The 24935-nt window shown below is 34.1% G+C and overlaps 11 protein-coding genes and 2 non-coding genes across 13 annotated transcripts; 8 read left to right on the forward strand and 5 right to left on the reverse strand.

Moving 5' to 3' along the window:
* Nucleotides 1-269: 269 nt before the first annotated feature.
* KABA2_05S01496 lies at nucleotides 270-341 on the forward strand. Its single transcript has one exon. It is a non-coding gene; the product is annotated as a tRNA-Gln (tRNA).
* A 1333-nt stretch (nucleotides 342-1674) lies between these two features.
* Nucleotides 1675-3492, forward strand: KABA2_05S01518 (uncharacterized protein; the record flags this gene model as incomplete). Its single annotated transcript, XM_041550710.1, has 1 exon — nucleotides 1675-3492. The coding sequence occupies one exon, from the start codon at nucleotides 1675-1677 to the stop codon at nucleotides 3490-3492; it is 1818 nt and encodes a 605-aa protein (XP_041406644.1).
* Nucleotides 3493-3818: 326 nt separating this feature from the next.
* PCD1 (8-oxo-dGTP diphosphatase) lies at nucleotides 3819-4811 on the forward strand (the record flags this gene model as incomplete). Its single annotated transcript, XM_041550711.1, has 1 exon — nucleotides 3819-4811. The coding sequence occupies one exon, from the start codon at nucleotides 3819-3821 to the stop codon at nucleotides 4809-4811; it is 993 nt and encodes a 330-aa protein (XP_041406645.1).
* Nucleotides 4812-5486: 675 nt separating this feature from the next.
* Nucleotides 5487-7088, forward strand: KABA2_05S01562 (uncharacterized protein; the record flags this gene model as incomplete). Its single annotated transcript, XM_041550712.1, has 1 exon — nucleotides 5487-7088. The coding sequence occupies one exon, from the start codon at nucleotides 5487-5489 to the stop codon at nucleotides 7086-7088; it is 1602 nt and encodes a 533-aa protein (XP_041406646.1).
* Nucleotides 7089-7784: 696 nt separating this feature from the next.
* GID11 (Gid11p) lies at nucleotides 7785-10031 on the forward strand (the record flags this gene model as incomplete). Its single annotated transcript, XM_041550713.1, has 1 exon — nucleotides 7785-10031. One exon carries the CDS (start codon nucleotides 7785-7787, stop codon nucleotides 10029-10031), a length of 2247 nt encoding a protein of 748 aa, XP_041406647.1.
* Nucleotides 10032-10122: 91 nt separating this feature from the next.
* On the reverse strand, nucleotides 10123-13044 carry PEP3 (tethering complex subunit PEP3; the record flags this gene model as incomplete). Its single annotated transcript, XM_041550714.1, has 1 exon — nucleotides 10123-13044. The coding sequence occupies one exon, from the start codon at nucleotides 13042-13044 to the stop codon at nucleotides 10123-10125; it is 2922 nt and encodes a 973-aa protein (XP_041406648.1).
* Nucleotides 13045-13333: 289 nt separating this feature from the next.
* SMD3 (mRNA splicing protein SMD3) lies at nucleotides 13334-13654 on the forward strand (the record flags this gene model as incomplete). The annotated part of the gene is made up of 1 exon (XM_041550715.1): nucleotides 13334-13654. One exon carries the CDS (start codon nucleotides 13334-13336, stop codon nucleotides 13652-13654), a length of 321 nt encoding a protein of 106 aa, XP_041406649.1.
* Nucleotides 13655-14530: 876 nt separating this feature from the next.
* SPE4 (spermine synthase) lies at nucleotides 14531-15436 on the forward strand (the record flags this gene model as incomplete). The annotated part of the gene is made up of 1 exon (XM_041550716.1): nucleotides 14531-15436. One exon carries the CDS (start codon nucleotides 14531-14533, stop codon nucleotides 15434-15436), a length of 906 nt encoding a protein of 301 aa, XP_041406650.1.
* Nucleotides 15437-15565: 129 nt separating this feature from the next.
* RMP1 (Rmp1p) lies at nucleotides 15566-16222 on the reverse strand (the record flags this gene model as incomplete). Its single annotated transcript, XM_041550717.1, has 1 exon — nucleotides 15566-16222. One exon carries the CDS (start codon nucleotides 16220-16222, stop codon nucleotides 15566-15568), a length of 657 nt encoding a protein of 218 aa, XP_041406651.1.
* A 370-nt stretch (nucleotides 16223-16592) lies between these two features.
* Nucleotides 16593-19268, forward strand: ACF2 (endo-1,3(4)-beta-glucanase; the record flags this gene model as incomplete). Its single annotated transcript, XM_041550718.1, has 1 exon — nucleotides 16593-19268. The coding sequence occupies one exon, from the start codon at nucleotides 16593-16595 to the stop codon at nucleotides 19266-19268; it is 2676 nt and encodes an 891-aa protein (XP_041406652.1).
* Nucleotides 19269-19340: 72 nt separating this feature from the next.
* On the reverse strand, nucleotides 19341-21758 carry KABA2_05S01716 (uncharacterized protein; the record flags this gene model as incomplete). Its single annotated transcript, XM_041550719.1, has 1 exon — nucleotides 19341-21758. The coding sequence occupies one exon, from the start codon at nucleotides 21756-21758 to the stop codon at nucleotides 19341-19343; it is 2418 nt and encodes an 805-aa protein (XP_041406653.1).
* A 355-nt stretch (nucleotides 21759-22113) lies between these two features.
* On the reverse strand, nucleotides 22114-24285 carry DPH6 (diphthine--ammonia ligase; the record flags this gene model as incomplete). The annotated part of the gene is made up of 1 exon (XM_041550720.1): nucleotides 22114-24285. The coding sequence occupies one exon, from the start codon at nucleotides 24283-24285 to the stop codon at nucleotides 22114-22116; it is 2172 nt and encodes a 723-aa protein (XP_041406654.1).
* A 203-nt stretch (nucleotides 24286-24488) lies between these two features.
* KABA2_05S01760 lies at nucleotides 24489-24560 on the reverse strand. The gene has a single exon. It is a non-coding gene; the product is annotated as a tRNA-Asp (tRNA).
* Nucleotides 24561-24935: the final 375 nt, after the last annotated feature.

Consider the following 24935-nt stretch of genomic DNA (forward strand, 5'->3'; position numbering starts at 1 on the left):
CGAATTATGTTTGTTTCATAATGCGATTAACTTTGTTTCATGTTGCCACATATTTTGTTTCATATTTTAACACGCTTCATAATAACTGTGCTTAAAAGTAGTTCTTTACCTATTGAAATTAAGTGTTGTGCATATTACTCTTAATTTCTGACAAACTTACGTTTACAAAAAGTTGCAGAGACTAATAGAATGGAATACTCTATCTTAGATTCTATACATTCACTTTTCCGGCATCTGAGACTGCTGTTTGCTAAAAATATATACTTAATGGTTGTATAGTGTAGTGGTTATCACTGTCGGTTTTGATCCGACCAACCCCGGTTCGAATCCGGGTACGACCTTTTTAATTTAAAGAGCAACAATATCACTTTCAACGACAAGTAAAAGTTTTGCTTTCATATTCTTATTCATCGCTAAGAAAAGTATAATTATTAAATACGACACAACAGATGACTTTGCTATATAAATACGGAATATTATTTCATTTAGGAATGAAAAATGTGTACTATATAGTTTTATGTAATCATTTAAATCAAAATTCGAAGAGTGGCACGACAAACTCAGTCGAAACTATTCACAATAAATTAAGCGTATCCATTATTAACATACCTAGTTTCAATAATAATAATTATTAATAGGGGTGTTGGTCTTCTTTTTTCATCAAATAGATAGAAATATATTATCTTCTGATTTTGATATATTAAAATCTCTCGTCAATATCTTTTTAATTAGAACAGGTTACCCTATATATAATTTTGAGTAGTCAATTGGATAGAATGTAATTGTGATCAAATAAATTACATTTCGATATGTTTATTAAGGTGGTATTGACGAAAATCTATGGCCAAAAGATATCACAAATGTTTACTCTATCAAAGTTTACTTTATATGTAGGTTACTAATTTATACTATAATATCAATAAAATAAAGTAAAACAGTATGGGAAGCTAATATGAAAGCCTCATAGTGACATTCCAACTTCTTCGTAGTTCAGAATATTGTGTCAAAGTATATAATAACCCAGATAGTCATCAGATATGTGTCAATCTTAATCCCGCCTTTAATTCCGCCCGGGTGAGAGTACCCCGAGAGAAAATTTCTTCAACTTCGGATCGAAAAGTACAAAACTCAGAAAATACCGTACAAAAACAGAAATATATAATACCGCTTCCATCTTAATTATAAAAGAAAATAACAGATCGAAGAATTGTATCTAGGAGTAACAAATTCAGTTACCTGAAGGGAAGAAACATGCCAAAATAGAAAAGGATTCGTGAATTGCGAACTTTCAGACGTCAATCATCCCCAGACATATACTCTTGGCAATCCGTGAGTGAATTTTGGGTTTCCTTGAATAAGACCGATTGAAATAAAAATGAGCCGGCAGGGGATATTGAGGTAGTTTGCTCTAGTTTTCTTTAAACAATGCAAAAAAATTGAAGATCAATTTCTATTTAATAAATCAGGACCACATTATGGATGAAATATTTTAATAACCAATTTATCTAAGGATGAAAGGTTACAAGTTGTCATATCTTCTGATATAAACAGCCAACATTTATTATAAAATTTTGTATATTACCTACTATCAATACTTCTATAATTACATCATCATACGATTGACCATTTAAGAAGGTGAACAGTGTTTTTTCTTTTCAGTCAAATCGAATCAATATGTCTAAAATAGACCTAGGTGCAGCCATCTACATTGCATTAAAACCAATCTTCAAGATTTACACAATTATATTTGTGGGATTCCTCATTGCCAAATATAATATTGTATCAATGGAAAATGCAAAAGGTATTTCCAATATGGTTGTTAATGCAATTTTGCCCTGTCTGACCTTCAATAAGATTGTTACAAATATTTCATGGCATGATATCAAGGAAGTCGGTGTCATTATCCTGTCTGCAATCATCTTGTTTTCATTTGGTGCTACAGGTGCTTTGATTACGAACTATACAACGCCTGTACCAAAGACCTTCTACTGGAGTTTTATCTTTGCTGGTCTTTTCCCGAATATTTCTGATCTTCCTATTGCTTATACACAAAGTATGGGTAATGGTGCAATTTTCACAGAAGCAGAATCGGAAAAAGGTGTCGCTTATTCATGTATCTTTTTATTTACACAAAGTTTTCTAATGATGAATTTTGGTATGTGGAGAATGGTTGGATTGGATTTTAGAGATTCTAAAAAGGATTCTGAAGACTTAGAAAGTCAAAATACTTCTGTAAATATATCTGATATTGACACTAATCAGGGAACATCAATGATTATGGACGAACCTAAGGATAACAATCTAGAAACAACTTCGCAAGTACCAAGAGTCAGTATTTCAAGTTCGGATGGATCGAATAGGGCTAGTGTTTTAAGTAGTTTAAGCAGTAACGTGGTTGATTATGAGAATGGTTATTTTACAGGGAATCGCAATTATATTCAACAATATGACAAAGATACGGCTAATCAAAAGAGTACAACCTCAGAAATTGAGAAGCCAAGTGAGGCACATCTAGTTGGTGGGTCCGATCAAATACGGCGAACTACTTCTTTCTATTCGAATAATATGGGACTAGATGATAGGAATGAAGATAACCTAGGTTATGATGAATATAGGAGCGCTGTAACAAGAAGAAGACCAAGGAGATCATCTATCCATGATGTTATATCATCATTCAGTGCTGTTAACCGTATAAAGACTGGTGAATTAGATCTTACGCGACCATTAAGTATGACCGAAGAAGTTGGACGTGAAAACACCACTATTGGCGCAATTGATAACAATACAGAAGAAACTGGTATAGTAGAAAATACTCTCAAGAGTAATGGTGATTTGCAATCTGTCTACTCCGAAAAGTCTACTAAATGGATTAGATTTAAAAAGAGAGTATCAGATTTTATTCATGAACATCATCTGGAATGGGTTGCATATTTTGCAATTAATTTCTGTAGACCAGCTTCCTTGGGTGCATTACTAGGTATTATATGTGCATTAGTTCCTTGGATTAAAGCATTATTTGTTCCAACGTATGTCCATGTTCATCAAGCTCCAGATGACCTACCGGTATTAAATTTTCTAATGGATTTTACAGCTTATATTGGTAATGCATGTATTCCATTAGGATTATTATTGTTGGGAGGTACATTAGCAAGACTAGAGGTTAATTCTATCCCTAAAGGTTTCGATAGATCTGTGGTACTAATGACAGTTTTCAGATTGATTATATCGCCTATCATCGGTGTCTTATGGGCTAACAAACTGTACGACATGAACTGGCTGGATTCGCGGATTGGGAAATTTGTCATGGTCCTTACATGGTCGATGCCTTGTTCTACATCTCAAGTTTATTTCACAGCCTTTTATACACCCGTTGTGGGATCTCACGTCCAAATGGATTGTTTATCGGTATTCTTTGTTGCACAATATGCGATCCTATTTATTACCTTATCAATTGTCGTGACATACACATTAAAGGTAGATCTTAATGTGTAATGACCTGACACCCACTCTTTGTATTGAGAAACGAAGCGTCCAACCTTTAGTTCATCTCCATATATATATATTTGTATACTATAAGATTTCAAACATTTATATTCGTAGAGAACGATTTTTAAACATGAAAAAAAAGAATCTCCGGAAGTTTCCGACCGACTTTCCCCGAACTCCGATGCTGCTATGACTAGAAAAGTTTGGCGTTTTAAAGGGGGGTGGGTATACTCCGTTGTCAGAGGCTAAAAGCAGCATATCTTTAAGGACTTCAGTGATAATAAAAGGGAGTTCTTTGAGCCACGAATCCGTTACCATATAAGTATTTGATCATGTTAAAATCGATTGAGTTATTAAAAAACTTGAGCCATTTTAAGTATCATAGACAGTTTGATTTAAAGTCTGTTTGGCCATCAGATCGTCGATCTGCTGTTTTAGTGTTATTGTTCATTGGTTCCAGAGGTGAATTGCGTGTTCTATTGACGAAACGATCAAGAAGTTTAAGGAATTTTTCAGGACATGTTTCATTCCCAGGCGGTAAAGCCGACAATGACGACGAAACATTTGAAGAAGTTGCTAGACGTGAAGCTGAAGAAGAAATAGGATTACCAAGAGATCCTTTAGTCCTATCTGAAAAATTTCAAATGGCCATTGAGAATATATCCCTGGATTTCCCATGTTACATCTCACGGACATTACTTAGCGTAAAACCATTAATCTGTTTCTTGCATAATCATGTTGGAGAAACAGCGTCCGATTCTATATATGAGAGTCCTCTTGATATATCTAAATTTTTTGGGAAGTTAAATCCCGGTGAAACTTCCTCAATATTTTCAATACCATTAAATGATCTAATCGCTGATACATTTCAGAAGGCTCTACAGTATATCCCTGAATATATTAATCATAAGGAATTCGTAGGGGATTGGGGTGGTATTGAATGGGACATCAGGCATCTTTATTATCCAGTAAATAATCAAAATGAAGCCATTTGGTTGAATGAAGTAGAGAGTCTCAGTTCAGATGAAGAATACCCAGATATGGGTAAAGTAAGAGATGTTTGGGGTCTTACAGCTAAGATACTTACAGATATATCTAAAGTAGCTAATGGATTAAATGTGGTATCTCCACCAAATAAAAGTGGTCAATTACATTTCAATCATGAAAAATTGATACATGCATTATCTTATTATGGGAAACAATTAGAACCTACAGGTAGATCTGACTGGGAAAAACAGTTAATAAGTAATAACAATAATATCAAATACGGAGATAAGATCCCTGCATTCTACATGGATTATTTGAAACATTCTGGTAAGTTCTAACTCATTCATAAATGCAAACTTACTTTACTAAAATAATTACAAGTATGTATATATACATATATACATGCAACATATTTAGCATTCATAAACAAAGCCATAAGCATATCTAATATGTCTTTTTTTAATCAAGATTCGGGACGGTTCGTTATCTGCTTTGATAAAGAACAGATCTCGACCGATATTACTTGCTTCCGGTATCCAACACACAAGCAAGTTCAGCATATGTACAATACCACAGTTGATTATCATAGACCACAAGTTTATCATGTGCTATTAGTAGCAACTCTCTCCCTCTTCCCTTCTCTGTCTGCTACTTTCGCTGCTCCTTGGAACAATGCGTACTCCCAATTACTCATAAATGCACCAAATGGAACAAAGACGCATTGAGTGACAGCTGGTAATTTTTCTTTGCAAAGGAAAAAAGGGAAAGGAAACTAAATATATAATGCAGACAATTAGAAGTGAATTTCAAGTATAAGAAATAGTTCGTTAGTTTCAAGTGGATACACATTGCACATTTTTGAACTATTGAGTAGAACATATATTCTCGATATATATTCTAACAAAAACAATAAGGATAAATCATAACAACCACAACCACAAAAAAAGTGCAATAATAAGTGTCGTGAAATTTTTTTTTATCAAGGAACATAAAGAGAAGTAAAGACTGAAATAATGGTAACAGAGCAAATCAGAATTACGAAACGTGTAGGTAGTAACCCTGAATATACTGACAATGGTAATAAGCCACTGCCGATAACATCTGTTGAAGCTCAGAATGCAGTACACATGGTGACACCAGAACGTATCTCCAAAATGTTGGAGACTAGAGGCCCTCTAGCAATAAGATTTATCACGCAAAGTTTATCGGAAGAGATCCCATATTTTAAGAACTTGAGTACTTCTAAACAAAGACGTTTGATTATGAATGTAATGGAGACGGGTTATGAAGAACAATCTTTAATATTCGAAAAAATTGGATGGGGGCTGTGGACAGTAAGAAAAGTTTCTCCTGAGACATTCAAACAAGAACGTGATGTGACCAATAAATTGAATGCAAAAGTTAGAGATAATAGTAATAACCCTAATGCGCCAGAGATTAAGAGAAGATTAAGTAGCAATACTAATACAAGAAAGAAATCTTTAGTGGAAAGTATGAGTGCGCCATTGTCTCCAAGATTGAGAGCTCAAGGCGAATTACCAAATGGAGCAAGATCTGTGGTGTATATAGATGAAAATGTTTTACAAACAGACGAAGAAGATAATGATGTCTTTAGTGAGGAAGATGATGAAGGACATGGAACGCATAACCATAATAATAATGGTAATAATAGCAATGGTAATAAAATTAAAAATGAACACGAAGATTTTGTGCGTGAAATGATCAAACCTAATGGTGCATTCAATTTTAGTAGACGTAAATCTAGTGTAGTATATGATGATACTATGCCTGAAGCATTAGAACAAGAAATGTTAGCACAAAAGATTAGACCACTATTAAAGAATAAAAGTCGTAGATCTAGTTCAAAGGGTCGCCCTGTACATATCTTTAACATGGGTAATAATAGCAACAACAACAACAACAACAATAACAACAACAGCAATAATAATAATAATAATAGTAATAATAATAGTGTCATTGGTTCACCATTAAGTGGGAAACATATATTAGATAATGAGAATATCCCACCTTTACCAAGGATCTTATATACAGGCGAAGATTCTAACGTAAGTCCAAATAATAATTTCCCATTACGTAAGGGTTCAATCTCAGGATTAGGTAATGACTTGAAACCAGGTCGTAACTCCTTTAGTGAAGATGTATCACGTAGATCATCTTCCCGACTCTCTGTCTCTAAGGAATCTGGTATCAGATCTACATTATTCCATACAGTTAATGATATTTCAGCACAAGGTTCTAACAATTCTGCTACATCATTAGGGACCCGCTCTCAAATGGGAGCATTCCAATCCCCTGGTCTTCCAATCATCGAACAAAGAGACCAAATCATTGCTATAGCTAATAATAATAATATTAATAATAATAATAACAACAAGAAAAATATCAGTGATACCAATATACCATTGACAAACAATAATATTGTCGAGTCCCCCCATTCAGAGACAGATGAAGAGGACTGGGCAAACATCGGTGCCGAGTCCCTAAGGACAATGAGCAACGATATCAGTCCCATCAGTACAAACAAACAGGTAACTCATACGAACCATACAGGCGATGCGGATGATGCCGCTAGAGTCTTGCTCAGTCTCAAGTAAATAGCACAAATAGCACAAATAGCACAAATATCTAGAACCTATCTATTTGTTGTATGTAAGTAAACTAACGATATATTTTCACGTGACTGCAAATAGTTCTCCAATCCTGCAACATCTCTCAGAAACACCCGCACTGAGTCTGCTATCAAGGGGGTGGGTAAGATGAAAAGACCCGCAAAAATTCGCAGCTCGTCGGTCGTTTCTTCGGCTGTGGCGGTGAGGAAAGAATGGCAAAAATTCGTTAAGGGATGAGATCGTTAATAATACCAGACTTAATGGTAATGGAAGTATCGCTTGTAAATGTTGGTGGCTGTTGCTGTTTGAAGGCAAGATTTACAACAAGTTTTAGTATTCTGGTCAACTAACAGTTTTACAGGTAATCGACGAAACCTAGAGAGGTATGCTTGTATTGTCACAATAAGAACCTTCTTGCCAGTTTTATGGATTCTTCCGAAAGGTCTATTGTTTGGCAAAAAGTATTCCTCTCTTAACTTATTTTTTTTGTCTTTTAGATTGCCTATTTCAAATAAGAGAATTCCAATCAAAGAGGAATGATAACAACTACATAATAATATAAATACCATAGAAGAAGAAATTTTACTCATCACAGAACAGAATATAGGTAAACGCATTTTCCTCTCCAACAGCACATTTATAATTCTACATTACCTTAATACTAGAAACAAATTATTAGAAATGACTATTGTAGGAACTCCGAGTGGGTTCAATGAATGGGATGGAGATTCATTAGGTTCCATTTCTGATAAAATATACCAAAACTATTTGGCACCGAATTTAGAACTGTTTGATGCAAAAGTGACTATCAATCATTGGCAGCTTAGAGATTGTATCAAACCTTATTCAGGTAGTTCGAATGGTGAACTGTATTATATATATGATCATTCTATTAGATCGTTAAACACTGATTCCAGATGTTTATCTTCGGAACAACAATATTATGATGATGATAATGATGATGCTATTGATGTTGATGTTGATGATGTTGATAATGACGATGGATCAAATCAAAAGACAAAGAATAAAAGACAAAGAATATCGAAATATACATTGGCAGATTCAAATATCAATAAGAATAACAATTCAAATCTATACGGATCACCTACTCAAACAGTTGTGGATTTTAATTTTAAACCAAGATGTTTCACTGAACAAAATGGATTAATTGCATGTGGTGGATTAGTAGGATCAGATGATAAAGGGTTCCCAACCAATTGGAATCGGGTAGATCATGATGATTCCCAGGCTACTTCCTCAGGATCATCCTTATCAACTTCTTTACAATCACCTGCACTACCAATATCGATGTCATCAAGGAATATACTTTCAGATGGCTCTAATTATGGGAACCCAAATATATGGAAAGGTATACTTTCAATATATAATCACGAATCAAAATTTAAAACGTCTGTGATACTAGGCCAATTTATTAATAATTGCGTTACTGTACATGGTAGATCTACACAAAGTTATAACCTTTACACTTGCAATAATGATGGTCACATTTATCAATGTGATATAAGTAATAGATCTGTGGAATTAGTAAGGCGGTATTCAGACTTGTCATTCCCATTAAATAATGCATCGTTGTCTCATGATGGTAAAACAATGATAGTATCTGGTGATTCTAATAAGTTTGCCATTTATAAACAAAATGAAGTCATTAATCAGTTTACTCTTAAGTATGACAATCAACCTGAATGGGGGAGTTCAAAACCCAGTCGAGTTGGAATTACTCCAAGATTCGATACGAACGATATAACTGCAACCATTGATAATAATGTATTTGAAACTACAAACGGTGACCACGGGTTTTATAATTGCTTTTCAGAGAATGATTTACAGTTTGCAACGTTGTTTCAAAATGGTATTTGTTTAATGTATGATATTAGAAATACATCGAATCCATTGGCCGAGATAATTTCCACCAGACCACAATCCCACAATGGTGCATTCAGAGTCTGTAGATTCAGTTATGGTTTAGATGATTTGTTGTTCATCTCCGAACATCAAGGGAGAGTTCACGTTGTGGATACAAGAAATTTTACAAATCATCAAGTTATTTTTTTACCGAATAAGATTAATGTTGAGTCAGATGATGTCAACTCAGCAAGAAGTAGCAGTCACTCATTGAATACACTTGCTAATGGGATGCGCTCATACTACCCAGGATCTAGGGGTGCAAGAACTAGAATACTGACGTCAGGTCTAACTGATAACCTAAGCGGTAAGTTTGGGGAACCTTGGACTACATCTGCTTGTAAACTTCCTTCCAAATATTTAGAACCATACATTTTACCTTTCCCTAAGGCCGTCAATAAGCATTCTAATCATTTTTTTAATCATGGTCAACATTATAATAGACAGACAGGTTCTGTTTCATCAATAGATTTGATATCGGGGGATTCTGACAGTAATAATGAAAACAATGAATTGCAGCAATATTCAAGGGAAGCAGATTACGACATGAAGGAAACATTTAAAGTTAGAAGAATCTCAACAGCATCAGGTCAATGCGGAAACAAATTTATACAGGATGCAAATAATGATTCAGATATCAAGATAGATTCTTCGAACCTAAGTAGGGGTTCTGGTCATCATTCAAATATGTTGAGGTTGAATGTTGATGATACTCTCTTCGACAATGAAGGCGGCAGGAACGCATTCTATTTAAACCCAGACAACAGCTCTGATGATTCGTCTGCCTTAGAAACATACCATAGTTCGTTAAATAGGAGTCTAATCGATCCTATAATTGAAAGAACAGGTGATAGTTGTTTATCAGAAGAAAATAATATATCTGGTATAACTTGGTTAAACGACAGGGATGGGAATTCTTTGATAATAGGTACCGATTACGGTATCGTTAAATGGAATATAAATTCATCGGCTAGAAGAAGTTTTGCTAGCTACGATTTTTGTTAATAAGCCCTTTAAAAAAAGAAAAAAAAAAGTTGCTATTATTTATATATATATGCTTACATATTTATACCAGTTGATGTAGTTATTAGTATAATTATATATTCCACATATTCATCTCAGTCTCGTCCACCGTAAAGGCTTCATCAATATTATTGATATTCATGTCACTACATAGATAGCATTTAGTAGTTAATAACCTTTCAAGTTTTTCTTCAGTCTCTTGGTCAGGATGTCCATCTTTAACTGTTCGAGTGAGTTTCTGGATCTCGTTTATCAAATTATAGTCCGTAGAATTTAAGATTAATTTCATGATGCAATCCTTATGGTAACAATGGTTACATGGGAAAATGATGAACTTCCGACTTTGAAGAAATTTATCACAGTAATTACAAGATTCGCCTGGTTCGATTAAGTTATATTTCTTGTCAAAATTTTGTATGTCATCTTTTATTCTTTCCTTTAAAAGAATAGACCTTTTGATATCTTTAGAAATTACATTCATTTTCTCATTATGATTTTCCAAGCTCTTAATCAATTCGTCTTTTAGATTTGCAATAGTTGTAGTCTTTTTACACAGCATTAATAGATCCTTTATTTCTAAGATGTTGTTAGATTCTACCAAAAGAGAATTAATGGTTTGCTTAACATCTAATGAGTCTGAAGAAGCGTTAGATAATGCGTGAGTTGCAATTTTCAGCCATAACCTCTTCTTTAATTTCTCTTGATCCAATTCTGCATCTTCAGTTAGATCGATCTTATTGATAATTGTCTTTGCTTCTTCAATTATATCATATTTTATACCAATAGATATAGCTTCTTCATACAGCTTTAATTCTGATAATAGATACATTGCAACCTCATGACACTTGAATTTCATACTTATTTGCAATATAAAATTTATATCATAATTCCCTTCATAGATTTTCAAAAAGTTAATTATTTTCTGATCATCTTTGGTAACTGTATTTTTGGTGGCTATCATAATATACAGTGCCGTATTGTATAAAATGGACGGTATATTTGAACTTGTTGACGTTTTATCGTTAATATAATTTAAAAGGTAAGTCAGTCCATAATTTGTTTTAGGTGATTTTTCATTGCCAGCAATTATCAAATTTTTTTGAAAATTAGTAAAGAATGTTAGAATTGCAGGTAATAAATTGACAGGATTTAGTTGTTTTATTTTCATCCATGCATTTATCGTCGCATCTGGAGAGCTTACTAATAAAATAGTAGAGTACTTATAAACTGTAGATGGGTTTGGGTATTTAAGTAGGATCTTTAAGGATTCATACCAATTTCCATGCTTAATCCAATAAGAGATCATATATTCATAATCATCAATTAGATTTGCAAAGAATAGTAGATCATGTGTACGATTTTGGTTTGTAATAATTTGATAAACAGTTGGAATATCTAATGAAGGTATGTTACTTTTTAAAAAATTATTGAAGGAATCCTGTAAAACATTTCTTCTTGCTATTAACGTTTTTTCATCATTCTGATCCTCGAGACTAATTTTTTCATCTATATCGTTTAATTGTTTCATGAAGTTCCAAATAATCCAACTTGACAGTAGCATTTTTGGAACTTTGTTGATATCTTCATTATTTGGTTTGTTTAGTCGATTCATTTTCATTATTAAGTATTCTTGTAATGCGCTTGTGGTTGTACCTTTGTTTTCATTTTTTTCATCATCCATGTATTTCAATGCAATTTCACTAATCGTGGCTGTATCTGATTGCCCAAAATATTTAGCTGCACCGAGTATATCTTTCTCATCTTCAAATAAAAACGTTCCTTTACGAAGATTTACTAGACTTCTAATTGAATGATTTAATCCTGGTAAAGATAGTACCTCGTCGAATGATTTTTGTTTACAAAGTAAATCCCATACAGCCAGTGGCTCGTTATTCACAATGATTTCATAAATATTAGAATTAGAGTAGCACCAAAATGTATGACCCTCAGTTTCATTATAATTATCTACGGTTATCCCTATAAATTGCTCACTCGAAGGACCTTGAATATCGACTGGCGACTGCATTGACTCCTGATACGCGATTTTGTTGTTTAACTGGTTTACCATTGTTAAAGTAGAATCTTTCAAAATTATGATATGGTAGTTCGTTAAAATAACATCTTTTACAGGGGTGTCATCTCTAGTGACACTTTCATTGTTGTTTTTAAATAATTCATTGTTAAATATGATTTTCGCTTTATTCAAAACGCTCTCCTTAGATGTCGTGATCATTGATATATCACCATATACAATTGCAGAAGATGTTGTCCATGCAAATATACTGTTATTTAAGGAAGAAAACCGCGTTCTGGTTTCACTTTGTGTCTGTCTCATTTGTTGATTCAAGTATTTAAAATTCTCATTCTCTTTAGGTTTAGTTTTTAATAATTCTATAGGAGACTTTCGATTATTATCTTCAGGTTTCCAAAGTAATAGTCGATTTTTAAGAGCAACTAGAAGATTCCCTGACTTAAGGCAATATAGTAAGCCATGTATTGGTTTGTTTTTATCTGATGTCCAACAATGAATTATGGTAGGGTTCTTCATACCATCAGTGAAATCGATGCTTATTATCTTCCCACTTGCGGTGCCACATAGAAGTTTGTTGGAACCTAACCATTGAACATATAGTATATCATATTCTCTCTTTGCTAACTTCTTGATAACATATATACATTTTTGTTTATTGTCAGTGTTCACGAGCAGTTCTTTAAGGTCTATCATGTAGTACATAGCAAAATTGGTTTTGATTAATACTTTTGTACCATCTGTATTTAACCATGATGTTATCAACTCTTCATTATTACCTTGATTGTTTTCTATAAGTGGGATTTTAATACTGTTGATTGTAGAAGGTTTATCTAGATCGATATAATGAATATTCCCATCCTTTAAAGCAAAAACAAATGAGTTCGAATCAACTTGTAAAGAACAAATATTCTTGTTTATTCCCTTGATAGATTCCAATTGTACATGTTCGATGTGTACATCCATAGCAGATATTGTCAATCTCGTTACTTGAGTGTACTGTTTAGATAGTTTCTTTCTGTTTATATAAAGGGGGACTTCATCTTAGTCTTCTTGATAGTAATTTTTTTAAGGCCTAATTCTTGTTTTTTCAGTCGGTTACGAATTTTTTTTTTCCATCAAGTTTTAGTTGTAACAATATTTAAAACTGATGGACTAAAAAGTCAACCAATTCGAAAGAGAAGCAGATTCAGGAAGGTTGCAACGACATCGTGAAACGGTATTGATAAAAATTAATATATTAGTGTTTGCAAAAATGAGTAATATACCTGTAAAATTATTGAATGAAGCTCAGGGACATGTTGTCTCTTTAGAATTGAGTTCTGGAGAAACGTATAGAGGTAAATTGGTAGAGAGTGAAGACAATATGAACATACGAATGAAGGACGTTACAATAACAGGTAGAGATCAAGGTGAAGTATCGAGAATGGATGAAGTATATGTTAGAGGTTCTCAAATCAGGTTTTTCGTGCTCCCAGAAATGTTGAAAAATGCACCTCTCTTTAAGAATAATACCAGGCAATCTAAACCCGTACCACCTATTAGAGGTCCTAGGAAAGCAGTCGGTAGAGGATAGTATCATAAGCTGTGGCAGTCATGACGGTTAGTATTAGGGAAATGACACATTATACACCAATATCGTGTATATGTGTAGTATATAAAAGATAAATAAAAAAAGCATTGGAATATACATATTAAATTAAATGTTACAAAATTACATTCAGTTCATTATTAAAAACTTATTTTATATTAAGTTCTTTCATTGAGAATGGTAGATGTGTTGGGGACGCTAATATTCGCGATACTGGTATCGCATATATCACAAAATTCATTAATATCTGTCCTTAGATCTCTGTTAATATCAGTGAATTGGGTGAACAAAGATGTAATATCCTTCTGTAGCCGTTGTGTCTCACTTAAAAGTAAATCTAACTCATTGCTATTGTCTTGTCCCTTTTGACCGTCTGAACTATTCATCCCTGCTGTTGCTGGAAGCCAGTTCGTGTCATTGTCACCTCTGCCATTGAAAGAAGACATTATCGCATACACATATGTCCTTTACCTCTCCCATGTAGATCATCACTCTATTGTAATCACTCTTGTAACTTAGACCTCCCACAAACCCCTACTATTGTGATTTTCATATCTATTTATTGGAAGAATCAGCACCAAAAGATGTTCGAGAAATGAGGAAAATTCGACATTTTTCTAAAAACTGAAAAATTTCGCAAAATGTGAAAATTCAAAGAGAAAAATTTCGATGAGCTTCTGGTTTCTCAACTGGGACGGTTTAATCAAGGTCAAGGGGGTACTGAGATGAGCTGGCTATTGGGTTCAGACCTGATGATTAAAAGCACACTAACGTGTAGCTTGTGAACAGTTCAGTAATTTATATTGATACCATTGTTGTAAAGATAAGGGATAATCGCTTGGCATTAGAACATTTCGAAAGATGACAGAATTTACCCATAAAAGTATAGTGGACGGTTGGTTTCGTGAGGCTAATGAGAGCAGTTTCCCCGGCCAAGCATTTACTTTAAAAGTTGAAAAGATTTTATATCATGCTCACAGTGAATTTCAGGACATTCTAGTTTTCAAAAGTACTACTTATGGTAATGTTCTAGTTCTTGATGGGATAATTCAATGTACCGAACGTGATGAATTTGCATACCAAGAGATGATTACACATATTCCATTATATTTGCATAAGAACCCTAAGAGAATTTTGGTTATTGGGGGAGGAGATGGTGGTGTTGTTCGTGAATTACTAAAGCATGAATGTCTTACCCATATCACTCAAGTAGAAATCGATGAGACAGTGATTAAATTAGCTCGAAAATATTTCCCCGGTATGTCACATGGATTGGATAACCCTAGGGTACAAATAAAATTATGTGATGGGTTTGAATATTTGAAAGGTCTTGCCAATACATCAGCTGAGGATAAATATGATGTCATAATTACAGATAGTTCTGATCCAGAGGGCCCTGCAGAAGCTTTTTTTAAAGATACATATTTCAAACTATTGAAAAATGCGTTAAAAGATAACGATAGTCTAATTATCACTCAAACATCTGAAAACATTTGGTTAAATATTGATTATTTGCAAGACTTGTTGAAAGCTGCAAAATCTGTCTTCCCAAATACTAAATATTGTTATACAATGGTCCCAACATACACATCAGGGCAACTCGGTCTAATGGTATGTTCCCCAGATGAAACATTGGAACTAACCTCACCAGTTAGAATTCCTACTGAAGTTGAACAAGATAATTTGAAATATTACAACGCCGAAATACATAAAGCATCATTTGTACTACCGAATTGGTCAAATAAATTGCTAAATAATTCACATTGAATAATAATAAATTTCAAATTCCTTTTATTGTCACCTCTTTACATATATAATTATAAACAAATCTTAGGGTATCCTACACCTTTTAACCAATGGTATACTTGTGTCTATGTCTTTCGATTATTTACTTATCTATCCAAATATGCTGTCAATGGCAGATTTATGCTTTTTGGACTTAATTGTTTTCTTTTTCTTTTTCTTCTTTTCCTCCTTAGTATTACAATTCTTAATAGTTTCCTCCTTATCACCAGTAGTTGGAATAGTTTTGGACTCTATAATGTCATCCTCCATAATCATCTCCCCTACTTCCTCATTTAATATTGTAATATCATTCAAAATTCCTATATTTTGGATTTTATAATCCTGCTTCTCGATATTGGTCGTTCGTTCAAATTTACGAAACTCTTCACTATGTAATTCGATAAGTTTTGTAACTTGATGATATATTCGACCTAATAACCCTATGAGTACCACTCCAAGAGTTGGAAACTGGCCTAATGTAATTACACCATTGAATTCATAATACATCTTCTTAACGTGTGTTCTAATAAATTTGTGAGTGATGTGATATAATGCATTTATTTCTAATCTGTTCCAGTGTTGGAGAAGAACAACTATCTGAGTAACTACTCTCTTTAATGTGCAAAATTGCTTCCACCAAATAGCTACACGATGTTGATTTTTATTCCTGTGGTGAATTAGCCGTATAAGTCTTTCTTCTTGTTGGAACGACGTCATAAGTTCTCTAGGAACGTTTGATGCAGACCTATCCTTTCTTGATCTACTCATCTAAATTTTCGTTTCTGGTCAAATGCTTCCTCTTTAGACTAGAAGTGATTATGACTGCCCAATAGAATAACTGGAACCTATGTTGCGCTGTTTGTGGCTTCATTTAATCGTCTCTAATTGTTCTATTCAACATTTGATGGCTCATCGCAGAATTTTTGTTTTCGCAATAAAATAATTTTCAAATAACGCAACGAGCTTCTTAATGGTAGCTCAATTCCCCTATTGTAAGTTAAGAGGTCAGTTCTCCAATAATGTCTGTTTATCACAGGGAGTGTTTCAATTCTCCCTGGGATTCAATTTACCAAATTTGAACGTCTTTCTTTGAGGGGTTCAAAGATATATATATATATACATCATATATGGAGCAAGAATGAGTTACAATAGACCGCCTATGCCATCACATTGTCCCAGAACCAACAATGATAACCAGGTTGGTTACAATACAACCATGGATGACATGCCTCCACCATATAGTGAGCATGATACATTAAGTGTACCTCCACCTTTACCTTCTAGACCATTAACTCCTATTCACACTGGAAATGAAAATACACCGCCTTTACCCTCGAGGCCAGGCAGCTCTACATCGAATGCAGATTTTGGTCCACCCTTACCTACGCGACCTACCAGTAACAATAGTACCCAGTCAATGGATAGTTATTCTTCTAGCAATAGACGTCGACAGATACCACCACCTATTCCTACTAGGTCTACGAATACTTCTAATTACTCACTTAAATATAATGAATCATCATCTGCAGAGAGAGCTCAACCTTCTATTCCATCAAGAAACTATGAAAGTAGCAGCCCTTCTGAATTAAGTGGTCACAGAAGAAGTATTTCCCCCGATACTCAAGATAATACAATTACTACACCTATTAATAAGCAGATGGAAAAAATGACCTTAAACGACAACAATCCTGTAAAGCAAATGATAGATTTTCATACTCCAATCAGTATGACGGCCCCACCTTCAGAAATATTTAATACTAGGGAGCATACAATACCATTACCAACAAACTATTGTAAGACTTCTGAAATTCCAACGGTTGAGACAAATAAATTCTACGGGAATATGTTCCTGGGTCAGCAAAGATGTCCTATCTGGACGCATCCTTATTCACTATGGTTGACTAAAGAATCGCCATTCATCGGGATCGCAACAACACATATCCGTGAAGAGCAACGTGTTTTTGATGATAAAAATGATCCACCCCAGTTCTTCTTTTCTCCAACCAACATCAAGGCATTTGTCTTCAGCTCATTAGAGTTTTCTAATGCTACTACTGATGCAGTCTCGTTAAATTTTACTGATGTGAAGCATATGTCTGTCCAGCTTCAGTTGAAACTAAATGACTCTCAATTTGTTTGGTTTCCCATTGTTCAGGGTATGGGTTTCGTGACTGCTATTTATTACAATCTTACTCCATCCTTGCAAAGTGCTATTGGATACAAGTCCCTCAATATAATATGGTGTAACAATCAAATTACTAAATACCACATAAAATTGGAGAATGATATTGTCTGGACATTATATGTAACTTCTCAAGAACCGATAACGTTATCTTTGGTAGAAGGACACAGAATTTCGGCGGATAGAACAGTCAATGGTTGTATATTTCAATTAGTTGCCGACACAAACGATAGTATAGATCAGGCAGCAAACTGTTTCCAAATCGATGCTGAACTAAAGGCATCTATTTTAGATAATGATCCAGCCAAGGCTCGATACAGTTTCAATTATGTAACAAATGGTATTTCTTCTTCGGGAAAGCCACTCTTGTACGCTTTACCCCATCATATAGATTACATGACATCACAAACCTTGAGCACTGAGATTGATTCTCAGTTGGCATCCACCGTTTATGGGAGAATGTCCGGATTTATTACAAATAAAATAGAAATGGAAATTGCGGTTCCAAATGAAGTACAATTTGAACCATTTTCCACAATTCCGAATCGAAATAAAAAATATAGCAATGAAGTACTGAATACTATGAGGAATGCGGCAATTGAAGAAACTCAGGGTGATGTAATAAATGAATCGAACCTAGATTCAATGTATTTTTCAGGAAAGATACTTGCAAAATTTGCGTGGATCCTATATTGCTGTCATTTCATCCTAAATGATGAAGCTTTAGTCTCACATTTGTTGAATAAATTGAAAGGTGCCTTACAGCGTTTTATTGATAATCAGCAAATATTACCATTGGTTTATGATACAACCTGGGGTGGTGTAATATCATCTGGGAATGAATCACAGGATTTTGGGAATCCATACTATAACGATCATCATTTTCATTACAGTTATCATGTGATTGCAGCTGCAATTGTGGCCAAAATAGATAAGGAAGTGTCGGGAAATAGTGTTTGGTTGGACACAAACAAAGAATGGGTCGAACTCTTAATAAGAGATTATGCAAATCCATCTCCAAATGATCCTTATTTCCCTGTGTTTAGGTCGTTTGATTGGTATAATGGTCATTCCTGGGCAAAAGGATTATTCGAGAGCGGTGATGGGAAGGACGAAGAGTCAAGTTCAGAAGATGTAAATGCTTCTTATGCGCTCAAATTATGGGGTCTTACAACAGCGAACCAAAATTTAGTTAACATTGCTGATCTACAATTGGGTATATTGAAAACGTCCTTAAATAAGTACTTCTTGTACCAAGATAATAATACAGTTGAACCTGCGAGATTTATTCGTAATAAAGTAAGTGGGATCTTATTCGAAAATAAGATAGATCACACTACATATTTTGGCAATAAGATGGAATACATTCAAATGATCCACAGTATACCTATCATTCCGCCATCTTCATTCATTAAGTCTCCGATATTCGTTAGAGAAGAATGGGAACAAATTCTGAGAGATATTGTGGAGAGTGTAAACGACGGATGGAAAGGGATTATTATGCTGAATGTTGCATTATTTGATCCGAATTTATCTTATAGATTTTTTTCTGATCCAAATTTTAATAAAGGATTTTTGGATAACGGTCAAAGTTTAACCTGGTCATTGGCATTCAGCGGAGCTTATATATAATGTGTGCTGGTTATTTCATTAAAGGGTGTATTAAAATACTGATATTGTATGTATATTAAGAAAATATATAGATTATTCATATAGACCATACTTTTTTGCAAGTTCATTCATCCTCTTTAAGGCTTTTGGTAAGCGCTCGTTTTCATTATCAATTGTATGTGAATAAAAGTCACTATCATCATCTTCTTGGCGAAGTCTATCTATGGCATCTGAATTATTGATAATATTGTCTTCATCATCTGATAGTCCATTTCTTGATGAAGCAGGAGGTGATGACATTGGTAGGTGATCTGGCGACGGTACAAGATCCATATCATATTCCTCCTCCCGTTTAAAATTACCTACTCGGTTACTGTCATGTATATTCCCTAAAAGTGATTGAATTGTCATGGTACTGCTTTTAATACAGTTTAGTACATTATCTTGTTGTTTAGTAATATTCAAAACATTTGTGTTTTTTTGTGTGATAGAAGATTCTTTTCTCCTCTTGGTCTCCTTCCTCATATCATTATCTGTTTTTCTTTTCTTTACCCTTATTTTAGGAGGTTGCGTTGATGAAACAGTTGTAATATTTGTATTGACATCTAAATCGACTGTTTGCGGATTCATTGTTGATGAATTTTTCAATGTAATTTGATGCTGGTTATTATTTATTGAGTTAATGACCATCTTTGTTTGATGTTTGATGGACTTTTCCGCACCATTATTTTGTTGTCGTATATCATTATGTCTAACAAGAGTAGTACTTTTCAAATTATTTATTGTCGTCGCATTTGATTCCCTGCTTTCCGTTGTTGACATGGCAGTACCTTCGACATTCTTTATGCTTTCATTTGGAGCTTTTGCTTTAATTTTGGTTGTATTTTTAGGTATAGTTAGGCTTTCTGTGTTCATAGTAGTATTTAATAATGTTGTTTCGGTCCCAGTCTCTACTAGGGCGGTATTTTCTGTAGGTACTCTTGTTGAGCTATATTCCATATTGGATTCAGTAACCTCTTTGGTCATCTGCAACACATTTTCAGTAGGTTTAATCTCAAGCTGAGAATTAGTAGTTGGGGATATGCATCCTGTAGGTACGCTTATTTGGGATAAATCAGCACTTTTTGCAGCATGTTTAATACTAAATTCACCATCTGAAATTTTGGTTCCTTGGTTATCCTTATTGTTGGAGTATTCGTCTCTTGGTGGTAATATCACTTTTTGAATAGTAATTTCTGTGGGTTCATTGGTCGTGTGAGGTATCTCCCCTAGTTGACTTTCATTCTCAGTGTTACTTAAATTTAAATTCTCTTCAGATGATTTAGGAATGGGATTAGTCTTTACCTCATTATTCTGTTCTTCAGATGTAGAATTCGTTATATTTTTTATAGATATTCTATTGTCTCCTATTACGTTTGTTTTAAAGTTATCATATGGACTATTTACTTGGCTTTGTACATTTGGCAAACCAGCTTTGTTTGTTTGAGATTTGGGTCGATCTTCACCGGTGCTTTTTAAATTCTCAGTAGTGATAATAATAGTATTTTTTCTTCCATTCTCAGTAGAATTTTCGTTACTCTGAGTATAAGGTAATGCTACGTCTGAATTTTGAGGTACTGGTACATCTTTTGAAACAAGGAAAACAGATTGGGTATCTGCCTTTATACTTGTGTTATTATTTGATATCTTGGTCATATTTTTCGGTCGTGTATTTTGAATGGAGGTTATACTTAATTCTAGTTCACTCGACTGGTTAGGTTTCGGCATCATTTTGATAGTTGATTCATTCTGTTCTTCTCCAGCAATTGTTGAACGATTTGTTGTATTTTCCTTCGTAACAGGTTTATTTAAGGGATTCGGTGCACTGATATCCGAATCATCTTCTATCTCAGATTTCTGGCCTATTGATAAATTGATTTTCGCTTCTATATGTTTCGATGGATGTATTGGTGGAAGTCCTCTCGAGATAGTCATTTCACTTCTCATAATACTTGCATCTATAGGCTCGGTATTTTGAAGCGGATGATCAAGTTTGTTGTTTATAGTATCAACTGCTTCAGATATAAGATGTGTTTTTTTTAACTCTTGTTTGAGAGTTTTAGAATGGGAGATAAGTAATTTTTGGGCATCCTCAGCCCTCAGTCTCCCTAAATAGATATCATTAATAAATTTAGATGTTACAATTTCATGATTTTTATAAAGTGGTGGTTCCTTAAAGGCACTTCCAACACCATGAACATTATAAAGTTTATTAAAAAAGTAAGCCATATCGCCATACTCTCCAATTGTTCCATTCAGTATATTCATTGGGACGTTATGGTATAGATAGTCCTTTACATTGTAATTTGTTATAAGCCCAGCTTTACTGTCTGTTCTCAGCTGTTTTTCTATATTAATACGTTCCTCTAAATTATGATTGTCAATCAACTGTCTGTCTGTTGCATTTGCAGCATTGATGACTTTATGCATCTCCCGCTGTATATCTGGTCTGTTTGGAGAATTCTCTGACATTTTCAGGTTTTTGTAAATGGTTGGTAAAGGTTCGAGGCCTATATTTTATTTAATATATGGGTCAATAATCTCAGGAAAATTTATCGAACTTAATGTAACGTTTAAAATTGATATATTGTTTGAGCCTATTGAACTTCTTTATAAGGATTGCGACGTTCTTATTGTTTCTAGTTTACATCTTCGACTTTTAATTTTTAAATTAAATTTTTAAATTCCTTCCTACGGTTTCTGCAAAGCCGCACTAAACAATTCAAACTGTAAGGTTGTCAGCCTTTGATGAGACTGTTTTCACTACTAATACATATATATATTAAGATGCAAACATATAGAAATCTATACACACTGGTGTCACCCGTTAACGAATATTTGTAGATATATGTAAACCAAATTGATGAGCTACACCGAAGCAATCAAAAACCTGGTCAACAGGACATACGGTAATTTTTGATGAGCAGTCGCTAGAATGGAGGTTCTTGAAGTTTTTACAAGCGTCTGGGTTAAAATACAAGGTTACATGGGCACGATCTCTCTTATTTTTCAAAAATATGATCAATTCCTTATCAGAATCACAGAATACTGTTGCAAAGTAACGTTCTGTGTTTTGAGATATTACAGTATTTCTACAAAAGGACTCTGTAATAGTCAATCCTTCGATATTTGTCGCAAACTCTAGTAAAGCAGCGTCTCCGCCTCTTCTCCGCTCAAAATTCCCAATATCTAAGTCAGTATCATAATCATCAGTAGTCTTCAATTCTTTGCATGACACACCACCCCATTCACATAGCGCACCCCTTGGTAATTCAGATACTCTTACAATAATTAAACATTCGATTGGATCTTCTTCAGTATCCATCCAGTGATCGGATTTTATATCCATGTCAGAACAGTATAATCTCCATGTATTACATACAGTGCCGACCATATCACAGTTTGTGATATAACAAATCATGGAGAGTTGGTGAGATGAGTTTGTGGTTTGTTTCAATGTATCAAAATGTTTTAAAGAAAGAACAGCTTGACCTTCTTGGTCTGCATCATCAATTAAAGTCATATCACTTGGGTTTAGTGCAATTTGACCACTGATATATGTAACTTGGTTTATATCGTTAGTACTCCATATAGCCTGGGAGTATGGCCCAATATTACATGGTGCCCAATACGATCTCCCTTGTACATGTAAACCGTTCTTGTCAGAGTTAATAGTAATGGATGTGTTGGTTTTAACTCTTCTGACATGTTCGATTCCATGGGATTTATCTACGATCACAGAAAGTTGGACAAGGATATTACGTCCTAATCTCTTGGAACCTATACATGTTCTTGACGGTGGAAGTGGTCCCCACCTAGATGTATCGAAAAATTGATTGTATATCATATTCACTCTTGAGAAATTGTTCATGTCAGAAAGTATCAAACTTGAATTCAAAATTTGAGATGGACAAACTTCATGCTTTTTAAGCGTATTGCGAAGTTGAGTAAAAATATTTTGAGTCTGCTCTTCTACAGTGGTTCCTATAATTTCAGAAGTGTGAATATTCGAGATATATAGAATCGACCCACTCTCAAGAATGGAAAAGGGAAATGTAATATCTGTTTCTTTTTCTTTGAATAAACTCTCATCGGGTATTTTTTTTTGATCACAAAGTCTGACCTCCTCCAAAAGATCATTCCATTTATTGTCGAACATAGAAGGAGTTGGCAGATGTTCCAACTGTTGCTGTAGATATTGGTTAGGAAGGGTTCTTTCCTTGAAATTCACCTTAAGGTTAGCGCTGAAAACACCGTCACCGTTATTATTGCATTCCGTGTCACGTAGTACATCTTCCAGCTCTAGATACCCACCATTGAAGAAAGGTGCATCAATAACCATTGATTCAAACTCTCCTCCTTCGCCACAGATATGAACGTCATACATTCTGTTAAGTTTGGTCATCACGGGTAGAATCTGTGGTAATGTTTTACCTAAATGAGAAGCATCCAATCCAATAGCAGCGACTTTAATTATTCGAGCATCTAACTTTGCACATTGTATTTTATTAAGCTCATCATCTTGTTTCGACATTAAGCACATTTCATTCATCAATACTTCTTGTGACCTTTGCCATAGATAACTGAGAGCCGTCAAATTTAGTCTCTGGCAAACATTTTCGACTCTCGTCCTTTGGTAGGAAGAAAGGATTGCACCTACACTAACGGCTTCCAAATCGGGTATATCTTGTTTTACCTTCAATAAAAGTGTATATAATTCTTCGATCTCATCATCTTCCGTTTCAATGTAGTTTAGATCTACGTTCTTTGACGAATTTTTTTCAATAGGCTGCCTAAATAGAGGTATATTATTAATACATTTCGTATACTGTTCTACAATATCGAATCCAACAGTTTGAAACATAAAACTGTCTAACTCTTGTATATTGGTAGAAGGGTAAAGGTTTGCGAGTGCGACAAGCTCATGACCCTGTTTCAAGCAATGTATAATATTGAAACAAGAATCCTTCCCACCAGATACCAAAGCTACAAACTTCATTTTGATTTAAAATAATTTTGCAGAGGGTTTGATGTATAATTGAGAGATATCTGGTTTAATGATTACTGTAATGTTCATTCTGATATATTGGTTGGACCTCTTTAAAGTCATTGAGAATTTTAACTGAAAACATTTTATACCAAATTGTGAGAATATTAGTACAAGTAGTAAAAAAAAATTTTCCAAATTGGAATCCAAAAAAACTCCGCGACGGGGAATTGAACCCCGATCTGGCACGCGACAAGCGCCCATTCTGACCATTAAACTATCACGGATTATATGAAAAATTGGACAAATTTTATACTTTTAACTTAGCCAAACTTTGTGTATTGGTGTTAGCTAACCTTTGTCTTCAAATTGTTATAATATAGAAAGTAGCAATACTTAGTTATTACAATTTTATGTTTAGTAAGAAATTATTACTAACTGTTCAATATGATTCTAGAATATTCTTTAAGAATGATTAGTAAGCAAGTATTACTAATTGTTTCATAAGTGTCTAGAACATGTTTCAAGAATGTTTAGTAAGAATACTATCAATATTTGGTAGACTGTTTTCCTTTTCCAAAAGTATAAAAGGACCACATATTCTAACTTTATATATATACAATCTTCCTTATATAGACTTACTTTATATAACATAAAATAAA

This window comes from Maudiozyma barnettii (assembly GCF_903064755.1).
Source record: "Maudiozyma barnettii strain CLIB 1767 genome assembly, contig: KABA2_05, whole genome shotgun sequence".
NCBI lineage: Eukaryota > Fungi > Ascomycota > Saccharomycetes > Saccharomycetales > Saccharomycetaceae > Maudiozyma > Maudiozyma barnettii.